Source organism: Podarcis muralis, chromosome Z (assembly GCF_964188315.1).
Source record: "Podarcis muralis chromosome Z, rPodMur119.hap1.1, whole genome shotgun sequence".
NCBI classification, from domain to species: domain Eukaryota; kingdom Metazoa; phylum Chordata; class Lepidosauria; order Squamata; family Lacertidae; genus Podarcis; species Podarcis muralis.
Genome location: NC_135673.1, coordinates 15,983,348 through 16,000,260, shown reverse-complemented (window position 1 = coordinate 16,000,260; position 16,913 = coordinate 15,983,348). Strand labels below are relative to the sequence as shown.

The 16,913-nt window shown below is 46.0% G+C and overlaps 1 protein-coding gene across 2 annotated transcripts in view; it reads left to right on the top strand.

Moving 5' to 3' along the window:
- ASS1 (argininosuccinate synthase 1) overlaps positions 1-16,913 on the top strand; it is a 76,034-nt gene that overhangs the window by 20,121 nt on the left and 39,000 nt on the right. For both annotated transcript variants that reach the window (XM_077922228.1, XM_028715365.2), the window contains exons 7-8: positions 6,166-6,236; positions 6,738-6,768. In XM_077922228.1, the coding sequence (XP_077778354.1) occupies positions 6,166-6,236; positions 6,738-6,768 (102 nt within the window). The remainder of the gene's footprint in view (positions 1-6,165; positions 6,237-6,737; positions 6,769-16,913) is intronic.

Below are 16,913 nucleotides of genomic sequence, written 5' to 3'. Positions count from 1 at the left end.
TAACCTGTTGGATTAGGCCACTGGCCCACCTATCCCTGCACCGTCTGTTGTCCTCATGGGGGGGCCAAGCAAATGCCCTAATGGAAAGTTTTTCCTTCTGGATGTTGGAAACTTTAAGACGGCCTTCAGTATACCTTCAGGTATACTGGACCGACGGCCTCGGTCCAGTATACCTGAAGGAGCGTCTCCACCCCCATCATTTTATCCGGACACTGAGGTCCAGCGCCGAGGGCCTTCTGGCAGTTCCCTCACTGTGAGAAGTTAAGTTACAAGGAACCAGGCAGAAGGCCTTCTCAGTAGTGGCGCCCGCCCTGTGGAACGCCCTCCCACCAGATGTCAAAGAGAAGAACAACTACCAGACTTTTAGAAGACATCTGAAGGCAGCCCTCTTTAGGGAAGCTTTTAATGTTTAATAGGTTTTTGTATTGTAATATTCCGTTGGAAGCCGCTCAGAGTGGCTGGAGAAACCCAGCCAGATGGGCGGGGTATAAATAAAAAATTATTATTATTAAGAATAAAGGACTCATCCACACAGTACAAAGCTAAACTATGGAACTCACTCCTGCATGGAGGCAGTGGCTACCAATTTGAATAGCAACAGATGGCTACCAACTTGGATGGCTGTATGAAAGAATTAGCGTGAGTTCATGAAGGAGAGCGCTATCGATGGCTACTAGCCATGCCGGCTGTGCAGTGCTTGTGAATGCCAGTTGCTGGAAACTTCAGGAGGGACAATGCTCTTGTGCGCAGGTCCTGCTTGCAGTTTTCCCAGCAGGGGCCACTGCAAGAAGAGGATGCTGGACTAGATGGGCTATTGGCTTAATTCAGCAGGCTCTTAGGTCCTTATCCTCTTATGTTCTTAGTGATGATACAAAGAAACCCATCACTTAGTGGTGGAGCCTGCAGGTTATATGTTAAAAGTCACAGATCCAGTACCTAAGCAGCCCTACTGTACAAAACTTTCATACGGCCAGTCTATCACAGGGACTGATGTGGAACACCCTTACGAGGCCTGCTGCATCTGTCCCTGTGAGTAGCTGGGCAGTAGTCAGGGCTCTGAGCACAGTTCTTGAAAATGCTTGCAAGTCACTTGGAGACCTTGCTTGTGTACCAAATGACTTATAAAGTCAGTAAATATTATTCTGTGTTATAAATAGTACCCCGAATCTGCTACTACCAAAGTTCACGGTGTCAATCCCCACCATCTCCGGGAAGGGTTGGGAAAGATTCTTGTACTGGTACTATTACTGTCCTATGGCTAGTATTATTTTCTACACCAGCTGTGGGCAAGTACCATGCTTGCTGGGGCTGATGGGAGTTGTAGTCCAGCAAGATCTTGGGGTGGGGGCAAAGGTTCTCTACCCCTTCTCTATGGTACAGTCATACCTTTTGTTACGTTTGGTTCAGATTACGTCTTTTCAGGTTGCGTCCCGCGGCGACCCGGAAGTACTGGAAAGGGTTACTTCCGGCTTTCGCCACTCGTGCATGCGCAGACGGACACAATGGCGTCACACGCATGCGCAGAAGTGGCGAATTGTGACCCGCGCAGACGTGGGTTGCGTTCTGCTCATGTTGCGAACGAGGCTCCAGAATGGATCCCATTCGCAACCAGAGGTACCACTGTATATTTTATCTGCTTATTCGCTCTGCAGTTGGATACCTCTTGAGATGACATAACCAAATTTTGCACAGCGGTTCCCAAGACCTAGGAGCAGGTTTGGATAAAATTGGATGCCATTTCAAAACAAGATTGCAGACTGTACCTTTCAAAACTGCATTGATTTTAGCCAGATTTCAAAACTCCACAGATTTGGGGGTTCCTAAGAATTACTAAGCAATGCTGGGTTCAAGAGTGCTAATTATTATTAGCTTCTGGAGTCCAACGCCCAGTCTCTTGAATCCCTAACAGGTATTCCTGTGATTCGAGAAAAATAAAGATAAAATTTAGTCTAACGTCATTTAAAACACAGGTGGAATTGGAGCGTTTTCAGAGTGCCACTAACAGAAAAGAAAATGACCAGGGTTTTGCTTCACTTTATTTATTTGAAACCTTTAAACCACTGCCTCTTTTAAAACCCATGGTTGCATAAAACACCTAATCCATGTTTCACAGGCTCCTTGGTGTGTGTGTGTGTGTGTGTGTGTGTGTGTGTGTGTGTGTGTGTGTTCACGTAGCCTCCGGGGTGGGCTCCAGGACGGGGAATGGCGGGTGGGGTGGGGGAGAGAGAGATTTGTGGTCATAAAAAGAGAATTAGCTTCCCCAGCCTGCCCTCCGCTTCTTATAACAGCCCATTCAGTATAAACAAAGGGGAGCTTTAATTGACTAACGAGCTCTTCAAAGCTAATGGACCAGTGCGGTCGCTGGAGTGTGAAGTGGGTGGGTGGGGGGGTTGCTCCCTTTCACAGGACTCGGAGCGTGGACAACTATACGCTCGCGCAGTCGGCCTCACCCCGATGGATGGGTGAGAAAAGAACAGCAGGCCAGGAAGAGTGCCTTGTGAGCTGAAAGACGTGGGGCAAGGAGCATTTTTTCAGCCCTGAGGGCCCACATTCCCTTCTGGGTGACCACTTGAGGACAGTATGCCACTGGTGGGCGGTGCCAAAGGGAAAAGTGGGTGGAGCAAAGAATATAAATGTTACATCTGCCTAATAATAATAATTATTTATTTGTCCCCACCCATCTTCCTAGGTAACCCCAGCCACTCTGGGCGGCTTCCAACATATATAAAAACATAAACTAAACATTAAAAAGCATCCCTATTCAGGGCTGCCTTCAGATGTCTTCTAAAAGTTGTGTAGTTCTTTATCTCCTTGACATCTGATGGGAGAGGGCGTTCCACAAGGCGGGAGCCACTACAGCGACGGCCCTGTGCCTGGTTCCCTGTAACTTCACTTCTTGCAGTGTGAGGGCACTGTCAGAAGGCCCTTGGTGCTGGTTAGTTTCTACAAACGTATCCTCTCTATCGTCCACCCAGGCAAGCAAGAGACATGATCAGATTTCGAGGACACATTTCAGCCAGGCCAAAACACTCAAGGAGGGTGTGGAAGCAGGGCTGGTGGTGGGTGAGGTATCTAGGAGGGGAAAGGCTCAGAAGGCCACATTTGGCCTCTGGGCCTGAGGTGCTCCAGCCCCCAACAAGAGAAATGCCAATGCAAATGATTTGGGTAATTAATTTTTCTGCCACCCTCATGGAAGCAACAGGAAGGCATGTCCCTCCCTGCCGAAACTTGGAAGCACTGGTCTTCAACAGTGAAGATTCGCGGGGAATTTTGTGAGATAGCCTCTGTCATAAGAACGTAAGCAAAGCCTCCTGCATCAGGCCAGTGGCCCATTCAGCCCATCATCTTCTTCTCACAGTGGCCATCTAGATGCCCATGATGGGAAGCCCACAAGCAAGACATGAATGCAACTGCATTCTCCCCACTTGTGATTCTTTTATCTGTCCTGAGTCTCCTAACATTCAGCTTCATAGGATGTCCACTAGTTCTATTGTCATGAGAGAGGGAGAAAAACTTTTCCGTGTTCTTTTTCTCCAAGCCATGCATCATTTGATAAACCTCTGTGACACCATCTCTTACTTATCTTTTCTCTAAACTAAAAAGCCCCCAGTGCTGCCACCTTTCTTCTTAGTGCAAGCAGTCACTCTATCTACTTGATCATTTTGGTAGCCCTTTCCGGAACCTTTTCGAACCCTACAATACCCCTTTTTGAGGTAGGTTGGCCTATGGCCTGAGGTACATTCTTTGGCCATTGCTGTTGCTTTAAAGTGTTTTCTTGGATTTCAATATTGATGGTGACATGGTTCTTGTCACCCACCCTGGGACCTTGCAGCAAAGGGTTGGGTAATAAATCTCTTAATAACTAAATAATAAATTAACAGGCACGCACACACCCTCCTCAATGCAAAGAACCTAGACTTGGAAGCTGTCCCTAACAGATGGTCACCCAGGCTCTGATTCAAGACTTTGTAATGCAGGAAGGAACAAGCACCACATCAGCACCCGCTGACTGGATTTGTCCAGGAATTGCATGCCCCTCTCTACAACTTTGCAAAAAAACAAACAAACAGCAAACATCTCTTCTGGCAAATAAAATAAATTATTGTCCCAATTGTCAAATCTTTCAAGTTAAGAAAATGCTGGTGGAGTCTTGCCTTTCCCTGGCAGAGCCTAACACCCCCTCGATCAACACCCCGCTGCTGTGTCGTTTGTCAGGCTGAGAACCATGTCATTGCTACATCTCCCGCTAATTCCATGCCCGTCGTGTAAGTCACCCAGTTTTCACAGACCATTTCACCCACAGAAATGTCGCCGGCTAATTGACTGAGTGGGTGACCCCGTAACAGAGCTGAGGTTTATGACTATCTATATGCTGTGTGTGTGTGTGTGTGAGAGAGAGAGAGAGGGGGGGGGGAGATAGGATAAGGAGATTAATAGAGGAGGAAACGTCTTGAGGCCTTGTGAAAGGCAGGTAGGGACAGCGTGAAACTTTTTATAGGATAAGGATGGATGATTCCATTTCTGGTCTGGTCTTTGCCTGGCATGTGTTCATGCATATGACCTTTCTATCCTGTTTCTGCATAAATCTACGCACTTTTAAACTTTTTTTTTTAACTGCATAAAATTAATATTTGGCAAACTGCTGTGATTTATTTGTATAACTATTGCTTAATGCCAAAATAGGTTTCTGAGCACTTTAGAAAGTATATATAAAAAACACAGAACATTACTATAAAAGCTATATTTTGTTTGGACTTTTTTTTTGAAAGATGAATACTGGACTGCAAAAAACTGGAGAGGATATTAACTGAAGGATATTAACTGTGCTGTGATCTGTTCACTAGGTCCAGCATGTGATAATCAGGACAGTTTGCTTAAAAAATTGGATTGAATAAAATCCATACAAGCAGTGGCGGAGCTTCATGCTCCGGCACTGAGGGGCGGAGAGCAGGTGGGGGCAGAGCTGGTGCACTTCAAGGGGCGTGGCGCACCACCTACAGGAGCGTGGCACCTAGTGCAGGCGGGGGGGCAGCCACAATGACACCCCACCGGGATCACGCTGCCGGGGGCGGTGCACTCCCCCCCCTTCCTCCGCCAGTGCATACAAGAGAATCTTCTCTAGACACCTCCAACAGTGGGAAGGGTCACAGCTCAGTGCTAGAGCATCTACTGTACATGCAGAAGATCCCTTGGGCAGTCCCCAGCATCTTCTATTCATGAGGACTAGAGCCTTACAGTATTTTTAGATGAAGGACAATGATTCAGTGACAGCATCTGCACTGCATGCAGAAAATCCCAGATTTAATCCCCAGTGGCATCTCCGGGTAAGGGTAGGAAAGACTGAAACCTTGGACAGAGCTGCTGCCAGTTAGTGTTGACAGTACTGAGATGAACGGTCAGACTTCCGTGGGTTCATAGATGTGATTATGGATATGTTTCACTTGTAATTAAGAATGAGGGGTTTGGCCTTTGCAAATTTTGATATCAACTGACCCAATCAAATTATCCTCTGTTCATGTGTGGATAGGGATTCCCTGCTGAATTGCAAAGCTGAAAATGATTTTAAATAGGAAAATGCTAAAACACCAACACCCCATAGGTACTTTAAGCCACCAGTGTGCTGCAAGTTCAAATGTTGTACTTTAAGTGCATGATGTTAAGTATCCTTCTGGACCTACTGAATACTTAAAAAATTATTCCAGGAGGCTTTTTAACTGAACTCTGAGTTTGTAATTTTTAACTGATTTTAATTTGCATTGTGTATTGTGTTTCCTTGGACAACTGACAACTGTGATTGAGTAGTATATAAATGGTTGAAATACATAAATAAATAATAGGCAGGACTCAGCCTCACATGATCCAAGAGCTTCCCTCCTAAATTGCAGGAGGTTGGACAAGAAGACCCTTGGTGTCGCTCCCAACTCTAAAATTCTTTGATTCTGCTCCAGCTAACTTCCCCAAAAACATTGCTTATTTCGTGGCCCCAGGAATATTGCAAAAGGGGCGTACATCCTGTGACAACTGATGATCTGAAAAGCAAGAAGCAGGCAGAAGCAACAGGTTGCCCTGCTGTCTGCCATAGCTAAAGCTGTTTCTCCTGACGCTGCTCTGCTGTGTTTCCCAGATTTAATTCCTTCTCCCCTTTTCATTTTATCTTGTCTGTAGGAGCATGGCATCCCTATTCCCGTGACGCCCACCAATCCATGGAGCATGGATGAAAACCTTATGCACATCAGGTGAGACAATAAGCCACCCAGAGATGGGCGGGGTACAAATACAGCGGTACCTCTGGTTACATACTTAATTCGTTCCGGAGGTCCGTTCTTAACCTGAAACTGTTCTTAACCTGAAGCACCACTTTAACTAATGGGGCCTCCCACTGCTGCCACGCCGCCACCACACAATTTCTATTCTCATCCTGAAGCAAAGTTCTTAACCCGAGGTACTATTTCTGGGTTAGCGGAGTCTGTAACCTGAAGCGTATGTAACCCGAGGTACTACTGTAATAAAGTTGTTGTTGTTGTTGTTGTTGTTGTTGTTGTTGTTGTTGTTGTTGTTGTTGTTGTTGCTGCTGCTGCTGCTGCTGCTGCTGCTTGAGAGCAAATGGCCACCCAGCCCAGTGTCCTGTATCTGACAGAGATCAGCCCTATGCCACAAGCAGCTCAGGAGGACAAGAGACCCAGTTACTAATTAAACTTTTCTCCTTTTCTCCCTTACTTGATCTCCATATTCCAAAGCTATGAGGCCGGGATCTTGGAGAACCCTAAGGTAAGCAGTGCCTACCAAAAAAAGTCAGAGGGGATATGGGAAAGGGTCATAGCTCGGCGGAACAGCACCTCCTTTGCTTGCAAAAGGCCCCAGGTCCAGTCCCCTGTGGCATCTCCATGTAGGGATGGGAGAGACCCCTGCATGAAACCCCAGAGAGCTCCTGTCAGTCAGGGAGCCAGTGTGGTGTAGTGGTTAAGAGCGGTGGACTCGTAATCTGGTGAACCGAGTTCGCTTCCCTGCTCCTCCACATGCAGCTACTGCGTGACCTTGGGCTAGTCACACTTCTCTGAAGTCTCTCAGCCCCACTCACCTCACAGTGTTTGTTGTGGGGGAGGAAGGGAAAGGAGAATGTTAGCCGCTTTGAGACTCCATAAGGGGAATGAAAGGCAGGGTATCAAGTCCAAACTCCTCCTCCTCCTACTCTTCCTTTCCTCTTAATTCCTATTTCATTCCTTGGCCTTGACAAGAAGCAAAATGATTTTAGTTTTTTACCAGTTCTGCTAAAAATATGAACAATTCTTTCATTTATAGACATTATTATATATACAATATTATATGCGTATGAACAGGTTTCCTAAAGCAGGGATAGCTGATGTGATGTTTTGGACTATATCTCCCATCAGTTACCATGCCCAGTGGTTAGGAATGGTGGTCCCAAACCAGTCTGAGATAATGTGGTGCAGTAGCTGAACTGGGACCTGGGAGACACCAGGGCTCAAATCCCCAATCAAACATGAAGCTCACTGGGCGTCACCTTGGGCCAGTTGCTGATGCTCTCACAGGGTTGTTGTGGGAATTAAATGGGTGGTGGTGGTGGAAGAGAACCACATAAGCTACCTTGAGCTCCTTGGAGGAAAAGGTGGGGTATAAATGAGATAAGTAAAGTAATAATTAAAACCTCTGGTGCCTTGTTGGCTATTCCTGTACAAAAACAGATGCACACAACAAGATACACAACTGTATTAAAAAAAACCCCCATGTGTTAATAGGTAAAGCATGATGTTGCAGAACTATAGTACCACATAGGAGTAGCATTTTTTAATGCATATTATAGTTATAATATACTATTCCCCATGTATAATTCTGCATGAAAATACATGAATAGCTCAGGCATATGCTCAGTGCAGGAGGTGGGCAGAGCTCGATGGGATCAGAACATCCATGTTCTGTGCACAAATCCCGTGGTGGCCAATGCCCATTGAGATTGGTAGGGCAGGAAACAGGAAGGCCAAACAATAGGAGGAGCCAGGAAGAGCCAATGAGAGGCAGAGCCAACTAACTCTCAGAGTGGTTTGACACTCAAGCCCTCTTGCCAGGGAACTCTAGGAACTGTATCTCTTGGGAGGGGAGGAATCTCCTAACAACTCTCAGCACCTGTAACAAGCTGCATTTCCCAGGATTCCTTGAGCATCCCACAAGGCCTTGGACCTGTGTCTCTTCCAGAGATCCTCCTTGCTTGAGCCCATGTGGATATTACTCGGCTTAAGCGCTCCTATGGGGGGGGGGGCAGGCCCAGCAGGCACTGTCCACCCACTTCCAAGTGCTGTCCTCCTTGTCTGGCAGCTCTGCGTGTCACTCCGGAGTTCCTGGGCATGGCCCTCGCTGCATCTTAATGGGGCTGGATGGCTTTGTTGCCTGCTGGTCCTAATCGCTTCCACTTTATGCTCTGCTGGACTTGCCACGCTCAGGGGAGCTACTTAAACTATCCATCAGCACTAATTAGACAATCAGGCACGGAGGGTTGGCCGGGGATGGGGGTGGGGAGGTGATGATGGGTGAGAAAGTTGTGTGTGTGTTTGGGATAAAGGTTCTTGTGCCATTCCTGGTAACTGGGTGATGCCCTAGACTATGGCTTCTTGAAGCTTTCTGCCATAGAGGACTGCTAATGTGCTGCGAGATGTAAAATGAAAGGCTCCTGTAAGCACCAACTTGCCCCCCAAAGGGAGGGTGCTGTCATGTCTCTGCATGATTACTTTCCTCCCAAGGAAACATCACTTGAAAGAGGTTGGGCAGGCAGTTTAATTTGGTGTAAATCGTGCACAGTATTGTACTTCAAATGGTTGGGACCCACCCTGGAACCTTATGGTGAAGGGTGGGTAAATAATAATAAATACATCTAATACTACTACTACTAATTGTATCCAAGTAAGGTTTGCACCGAGTAGATCTATTGAAATTAATGCACATAAGTTAGTCATGTTGATTAATTTTAATGGATCCACTCTAAATAGGATTAGCATTGAATACAGCCCAACAACAACAACAATTAGTAAATTTATCTATTTATAAAAACATTTATAGACTATTTCATTTTTAAAAATCAAAGCAGCTTACAACAAGAACACATAAAACCATACATTAAAACCATTAAAAACTTAAAAAACAGACATCAGTTAACCACTATGGGAATATGTATTCTTAATTGCCTGCATAGGCCTGAAAAGTTTTCAGCAGGTGTTAAAAAGTTAAAACAGACGCCACCTGCCAAATAATAGTAAACTAAGGTTTATCCCAAGTAGATCCATTGAAATTAATGGACATAAGTTAGTTACATTTATTAATTTTAATGGATCTGCTCTGAGTAGGACTTGCATTGAATGCAACTTACAACAACAACAACAACATATAGCATAATCTTATTGTGTGCCTGCTCTGAATCTCTGTGTTTTGATCATGGCAATGCAGAGAGGTGGAGCACAATAATTTGCCCCAAGAGAAGGCTGCCTGTCATATCCCTGCATGAGTCCCTGCTCTGGACTTGCTTGCTTCTTGCCAACCCCTGTTGAGGATAGGCATTTCTGCAGCATCTTGGTATTGGATGTCATTTCATTCACACACCCCTTCCTCCAGCAGAATTAGCCACTCACAGAGGAGGCTGCCTGTTGAATCTCTGCACCAGTCAGCACTCTAGGCTTGTCACCAATTCACTGAAAAGGCAGATCCAATTAGGGGACTCAGGTAGTGGGGCTTGGGCTTAACTGAGTGTGGAGACATTGAAAACTGAGCCTTTGTGCGTGGGGTGTGTGTGTGTAAAGTCAGAGGACTACCTCTAAATTTTAATAAAGACAGACAGAATTCACTTCTCCCAGGCATTTGATGAAATCTGTAAAGTCTTTAAACTTGGTGGTAAGTCACCTCAGCACTGCCCAATGTTAGACAACCCACAAATAAATTAAAGATGATGGAATTCCCTCTCTGCAGAGGTGCACCGGCCACCCTCATTGTACAGATATGCTGAAAATGTACCTCTGTACTCTGGCCTTTAGCCACTGAGAAGTATATTTTAGGATCCATCCTATTTCTTTGCACAACAAGTTGTTTTGACTGGGTTTGGATATTGGGTGGTATTCAGCTAGGTTTCCCCCATAGAAATTAATGAACAGAACTAAGTTGGTCTCCTGCATTCATGTCTTCTTTGTTAGGGTTTCTACCTGTGAGAACCAAATGCTAGACTAGATAGGCCTTTGGCCTAATCCAGTAGCCAGGCTCTTGTGATGCTCTCCCTCCACTGTCAGAAGCAGGATGCTTCTGAATACCTGTTGCTGGGAATCACAGGTGGGGAGAGTCACCAGCGCACTCATGTCCTGCTTGTGGGATTCCCATTGGGATGTCTGATTGGCCCCTGGTAAGCTTACGTGAATCCATTGCCTTTCCCCCTTTCTCCAGTCCACCCTTGAATCTTGTGCTGAAGAGTGAGGGTAAGAAACCTAATTAATAAATGATCCCCTGTTTTTCCTCCTGTGAAATGGGCATTTTCTGGTGCCCATAACACTACCTTAAGTTTCTAACTGTGTCCCTGCCCACCCCCACCCCCCTAAAAAAATAAAAAACAGTTCCTAGGGTATATATACAGAAATGTCTATATTCAAAACACACACTCGCTCATGCAACAAGCCCATCTGTACAAAAACCTAATGAAACAAGGTTATGACCCGCTCTAAAGCAAGAGAGATTGGATTCTCCCTCCCCCTTCGCTCCATTTCCCCCTTCCTAACGATATCTTTTACATCAAAGAAAAAAAATGCTGCATTTTCATGTATGGGTCTGTTATTTTAACAACACACACACATGTACTCAAAATGCGTAAACGCAGAAGCCCAAATTATACGGGCGGCAGATTCCAATTTTACTCTGGCTGTGCTTTTCAGGAAGGCTTGATCATACTTATTTGGAAAGCAAGGAAGAACCTGTGCTCAGATCATGAAAAACTTTAGAACTCCAGGTTGGTGGGGTGGGTGGGGGGTGAGGGAAGCAGAACGAAGGTGGGTGGGAGGGGGGGATCAGGAAAGGGAGAGGTAAAAGCAGTGCTTTTTTCTGGGGGGATGCAGGGGTACGCATACCCTTAAACATTTTGTGAATCTAAGTTGGGCCTCATTGAGGGGCAGTATTTCAATATGAGTAGGAAAATGAGAGTACCCCTAAACATTTTTTTAAAGAAAAAAGCACTGGGTAAAAGGCAGAGAAGAATTGAGTATCTAGAAAAGGCACACATCTATATGTGAAATATTTAAAACTCTTTAACCAAATGTCTTGAAAGCAAAGTTGGGTCTATAGTTACAATTCCCTAAACCAGGGCTGTTAAATAAAACAACTAAGTAGATTTTTTTTAAAAAAATAATTAAATAAATGCATCAACATGGCATTATGGGCTTCATTCCATCATTTGGGTACATGCTTTGGCTTATTCTGTTCCCCACTTAAAAAGAAAAAGGAAAATGCCCCAGTTCAAACAACATAGAGGTTTGCTATAGTATATCAATGCCTCCTTATTTATCCCACACCATAGGAGGGCTGGTCTTGGGATGTCATCTTTAAAGGGATGAAGGGGCAATGGGGAAAGAAAGAAGGTGGGGGGAGAGGGAGGGAGGGAGGGGGCTGGGTGATTGTGGGGAGGGTGTGTGTGCATGAAGAATCAGGGAGTGGGGCAAGAAGAGGAAAAAATTGGAAGTAAATGGTCCATGAACTAAAGTGTGATGTACAGCTATCGATGCTGCAAATGGTTTATTCATCCAGGGTTGATATTGTTGTGCCTGGGACTGAATGAACTCTTTTCAGGGTACCCATATGAAGTTAAAGCAAGTAAATTTCTATCTTCCGAGGTATTAGCTGCCTCATTGCTCCTCAATCGGGCCTCACAGAGGCAGAAAATAGCTCAACCATCTGTTTTCAAATCCCTCCGGCTGTCAGGTCTGGGGGGGGGGTCATGTCTGTTGGGGGGGTGATGATGGCGAAAGGGGGTGGAGGAGGAGAAGACGAAGGGACAGGGTGTCAGCATATCAGCACCCTCTACTCTCCCCCCCCCCCCCAATCTAACTCCTGCTGCAACTCAAAATAGAGAGAGGTTTTCAGGAAAAAATGTAGCCTGAACTCCCGCCGTTCATTTTGGTCCATGGAGATCTAGGGTGGCAGCACCCGCCAGCCCCAGCTGGCTTAGCCAACAGGCATGGGTGGTGGGAAGCATGGTCCAACAAGGGCTGGAAGGCTCACAGTTCCCCCAACATGCTCTACGGTCAGGACACCAGTACATTGGAGTGGAGAAGCTGGAGTTCTTCCATGATGGGGTGCTGCCGTGGTTGGAGGCAGTCATGTTTCTGAACACCAGTTGCTGGAAGCTACTGGAGGGAGGAGGGCTCTTGCGCTTGGGTCCTGCTTGTGGGCTTTCATTGGGGTTTCTGGTTGGTCACTGTGGGGATGCTGGGCTAAGTGGGTCACTGCCCAAGGGCTCTTCATATGTCCTTATTCTCAGATGTTGTTGGACTCTAGCATGACCTAGTGGTCAGAGATGCTGGGAACTGGAGTCCCCCCCCCCCCACAAAAATGGAGCTAGACAATTAGGGATGGAGAAGAAATTGGATTCTTTTCTCATTTAAAGACTAAGCTATGAAATTTGCAGTGTGTGAACTGCAAACAGCCATCCTTCAAAATTTGAACTTTTGAATCTGTTCTTTCTGAATTTTGCAGTGCAGTTTTCCAACCAACTAATGTTTGCAATTATGTAATACTGCAGGTTCCTGCCCCTGTTCACATTGCTCAGCAACCCCACCTGCCCTCTACCAAAATCTCACCCCTTGCCAATATAGTGCCCCTCCCTTTACATCTCACCTTTGCGCCCCTATCCCCTCACAGCTCTGATGAATTTTCAGGAGATGGTTTTTATTATTATTGCAAATTGCTGCAGGAATCTAGAGGACTGAATTTAATATTGGAAAAATGAGAAACTGAGGGAACCAGGACTGACTGATCCCTCCTTCCCTTCCTCCCTGATCCCTGAAATATTGGAAAGAGAGAGGCGTGTTTGTCACACATTCCTGTACCTAGGTTGCACATTCTCTGGGATGGTTATGGCGCAGCGGATGTCAGCATCAGGGCCTTGTTCGAGTCCAGCCTGGGGGCTCACAAGCCCAGCAGTGAATGGTCCATGAGTGCCCAGGGGCTGGTGAAGCTGTGATCTCTAGAGGACAATATGTCCAGAGGGAAATTCCTAAATGTGAGCTGGACCCCAGTGCTTCCAGGGGTTGAGCTTCCCAAAATGTCTCCCAGCAATGAATCAAAAGAGAAACAAAGGCAGGATTGTGTGGCCGTTACTCCAGCTTCATTCAGGGGATGTGGCCCACTGTTTTTTGTTCATGGGTCCCCAGAAGCCCAAGGACATCTGTGGAAGATTTCGATCTAACTAAAAGTGGGGCCTGCCACAAAATGTTGCAGCATGCACTTCCCTTTTTGCAGGAGTGCTCCTCTTTAGGGTTCTCGCTAGCCATTAGCCCTTCCAAGATATTATAAGCTGTTGCTGCTTAAGCAGACATCCTTTCGTCATTTTTATTTCCCAAAATGACATCCCATGAGAACTGATCATGCTCAGAATTCAGGGCACATGTTTGATTTGGGGTGCATGTTTGGCCCCACAGATGTTATCTTGGTACACTTTAGATTCCCCCAAAGTATGCCAGTACATCTCCTTTTGTCCTCAGTGGACTCCTTTCACCTCAAATTTCATTCTAGCATTTGGTGTTGGTGGGAAGAAGCTTTCCATCATGGTGGTAGAAAGAGGTTTTGTTTTTGTTTTTTGTCCTTTAATAGCACTGGAACTTGGAAGTGTGTGTGATGGGCTAGAGGGGCTCGATGGTCCTTTGCAGGCCCCAATCCTCACCACCAAGCACCAACCAGGCAATGGCTCCTGAGGAGATCATATGTGGACACCACCAGGAGGGTCCACCGATGTTGGAAGGAGCAGGGTGGGGCCTTTCCATTCACCAAGATTATGGTAGGGAAGGGCCCCAGTTGCAGGACCTCAGCTAGAATGAAGGGTGCAGAAACCTGGAGGGTATAAAAAGCCCCACAGTAGGGAGAAAGCAGGTTGTGGAAGACCTCGTTTCTCAGCAAATTTTGGTTTGTGGGCCTGCAATGATGCAGTTGCGATGCAGTTTGGAAAAGAAGAGCCTCAGACTACAACCTCAAGGCTCTATTACTGCAATATGCTCTAGGTAGGGCCTCCTGCAGGCCTGTTTGGAAAGTGCAGATGGTACAGTATGGGGCAGTCAGGCTGCTGATGGGGGCACCTAGTCAACAACATGGGAGACCCTTGTTAGAACAGCTGTACTGGCTGCCCATCAACAACTGAGCCAGGTTCAAGTTGTTAATTTACAAAGCCCTGAACAACTCTGGTCCAGGGTACCTTGGGGACGGCCTGAACCTTTATATCCCAGAATGACCACTCGTTCTTGCAGGAGCATTCCTGAGTTATTGAGTTTCATCTGAAAACAAAAAGAAACTGAGCCTGGAGTGTCCTGGGCCCAGCCCCGTGGAACTATCTGCCAATAGAGATTCAGCAAGGACCTTCTGTTTTAACTTTTAAACACCTGCTGAAAAAAATTCTATTCTGCCCTGCCTTTGTAGGCTATTAAGGAAGTTTCTTTCTATGGTGAGTTGATAATCTCTGATTTTTTAAAGTGGTTTTTAATTTATTTATTTTTAAATGTATATAGATATCGTCATTGCAAGCTGCTCTGATTTTTTTGATGGTGTATTTTTTTTTTATTACTATAAAGAAATAATTGCTGAGGTCATCTGCCTCCCAGCTACCTGAGAAACCTGGAAAAGATCCTATCTTCCAGCACTGGGAATATATTCCATTGGGAGCTTCATTGACCAAAATGGAGTTGCACCCACTTTTTGTTGGTGAGGGAGTTCAATCTGTAATGTTTAAATAATTTAAGCTGCACATCTCCCCACTGCTCCATTTCCCCCCCTTATGGCTGCCCCCATGCCTTCTCCTTGGGCACTCCCATCTGCTGGTGGTGTCTGCTTGATGGGATAAATGTTCTAGTTGGACCACAGCCAGGGGCTCTTTGTACTAAGTGGAAGCCTTTCCCAGTGACATGAACAGCTTCTGATCTAGGGGGCTGTGTGTATATGAGGGGTTTCCTTGGAAGACCCTACACACACACACCCTGAATAAGGACATAGGAAGCTGCTGTATTACTGAGTCAGTCCATCTAGCTCAGTATTGCCTGTTCTGACTGGCAGCTGTGGCTTTCCAGGTTTTCAGACAGGGAGGCTCTCCCAGCTCTACCTTGAAGAAACCAGGGACTGCTGGGGACTTTCTGCGTGAAAGGCAAATGCTCTAACTCTGAGCCACAGTATCTTTGGGGAAGAACTATACCTCAGTGGTAGGTCATGAGAGGTGAATCTCTGCTTTCATGAACAAACAAATTTCTAGTCCCTATGGGGTACTTGAAAGAGCTTGTGCAGTATCCAGTCCTTCTGCTTTTGAATTAGAGAAGGAATGGACACTCCACAATTAAATAGGAAGGCATACAAAAGAGGCCAGCTCACCTATGAGGCAGGCTGAGCCAGCCGCCTCAGGTTGGCAGAAGCCCAAGAGGAGGCATCCCTGCGGAGACCCTGCCCACATCACCGCCTCTGCTGGTGGCGGAGAAGTGTCTCCAGCAACAGCTCTGACCCAGCAAGATCTTGGGAAAACTCACCGGAACCGACTGTTGCTGCCTCCACTTTGCTGGCACTGCCACACAACCCGCGCAAGGGAGGCACCTTCCCATTTCATCTTCGGTGGTGAAACGGGACATGCCATTCCTGCATAGGAAGTTGCCTTCTCCTCAGTCAAACTGTTGGGTCCATCTAGTTCAGTGTTGTCTTTCCCCAGTCCTACCTGGAGATGCTGGGGATTGCACCTGGCACTTTCTCCTTGCAACACAAGCTCTCTGCAATTAAGCTGCGGACCTTCCCCTAAAAATGAGTTAAGATTCTAGTCCTTTTGGTTCCGAATGAAAGGGTGATTTAAATGGGGACATAGGGAGCTGCCTTATACTGAATCAGAGCCTTGGTCCATCTAGCTCAGTACTGTCTGTGCTGACTGGGAGTGCCTCTCCAGAGTTTCAGGCAGGAGTTTCCCCCCAGCTCTATCTGGAGATGTTGGGGATTGAACCTGCATGCAGAAGCAGAGGCTCCACATTATTCTAAATCATGCAGAGGGACTGGATGGGCTAGTACTGTACTGCCTCCAGCAACAGGTAAGAATGTAATATCTTCATTTAGTTATCATTGCAATAGCTTTTGACAGGCTTGATCTTCAGTGCATCTGTCTAAACTGTTTCAACTAGCGGTGGAAGCCCCCTTATTTCACAGGGGATTTCTTAACCATGCACCATGCAGAATGAATACTTCCTTTAGCCAGCCCTGAACCTACTACTGCCCTTGGGCTGATCTTATTGTAAAAAGAACGCTCCTGGATCAGAATTCTTCATTGGGAGCCATGCCCACATTTTAATATTTTAAAATTTGTTTCAGGACATCATATTGCTGTTAGCTGTTCTGAGCAACTTTGTGGAGAGGTAGTTAGTAGGCTGGTTTAAAAAAAAAAAAAAAACTTCATCTGTGACTCTTTAAGGAATGTGGGGCTTCCCGCAAAGACAAGAACAGGAATTAGGTTCAGTTGAGCTCACATTTTAATTCAAATCTACCTCATTTGAACTTCCTGAAAACAGAAGCACAATGATGCTTTGAAATATGTGTGTCTTCAGATTCTGTGCTGTGCAGTTCGGCAAGCAAATAAAGTGTATGAAAATATGCATGAGGAAGTATGTATGAAAATGCATGTATTGGTGAAAATTAATCTTTATTAGGGAGCA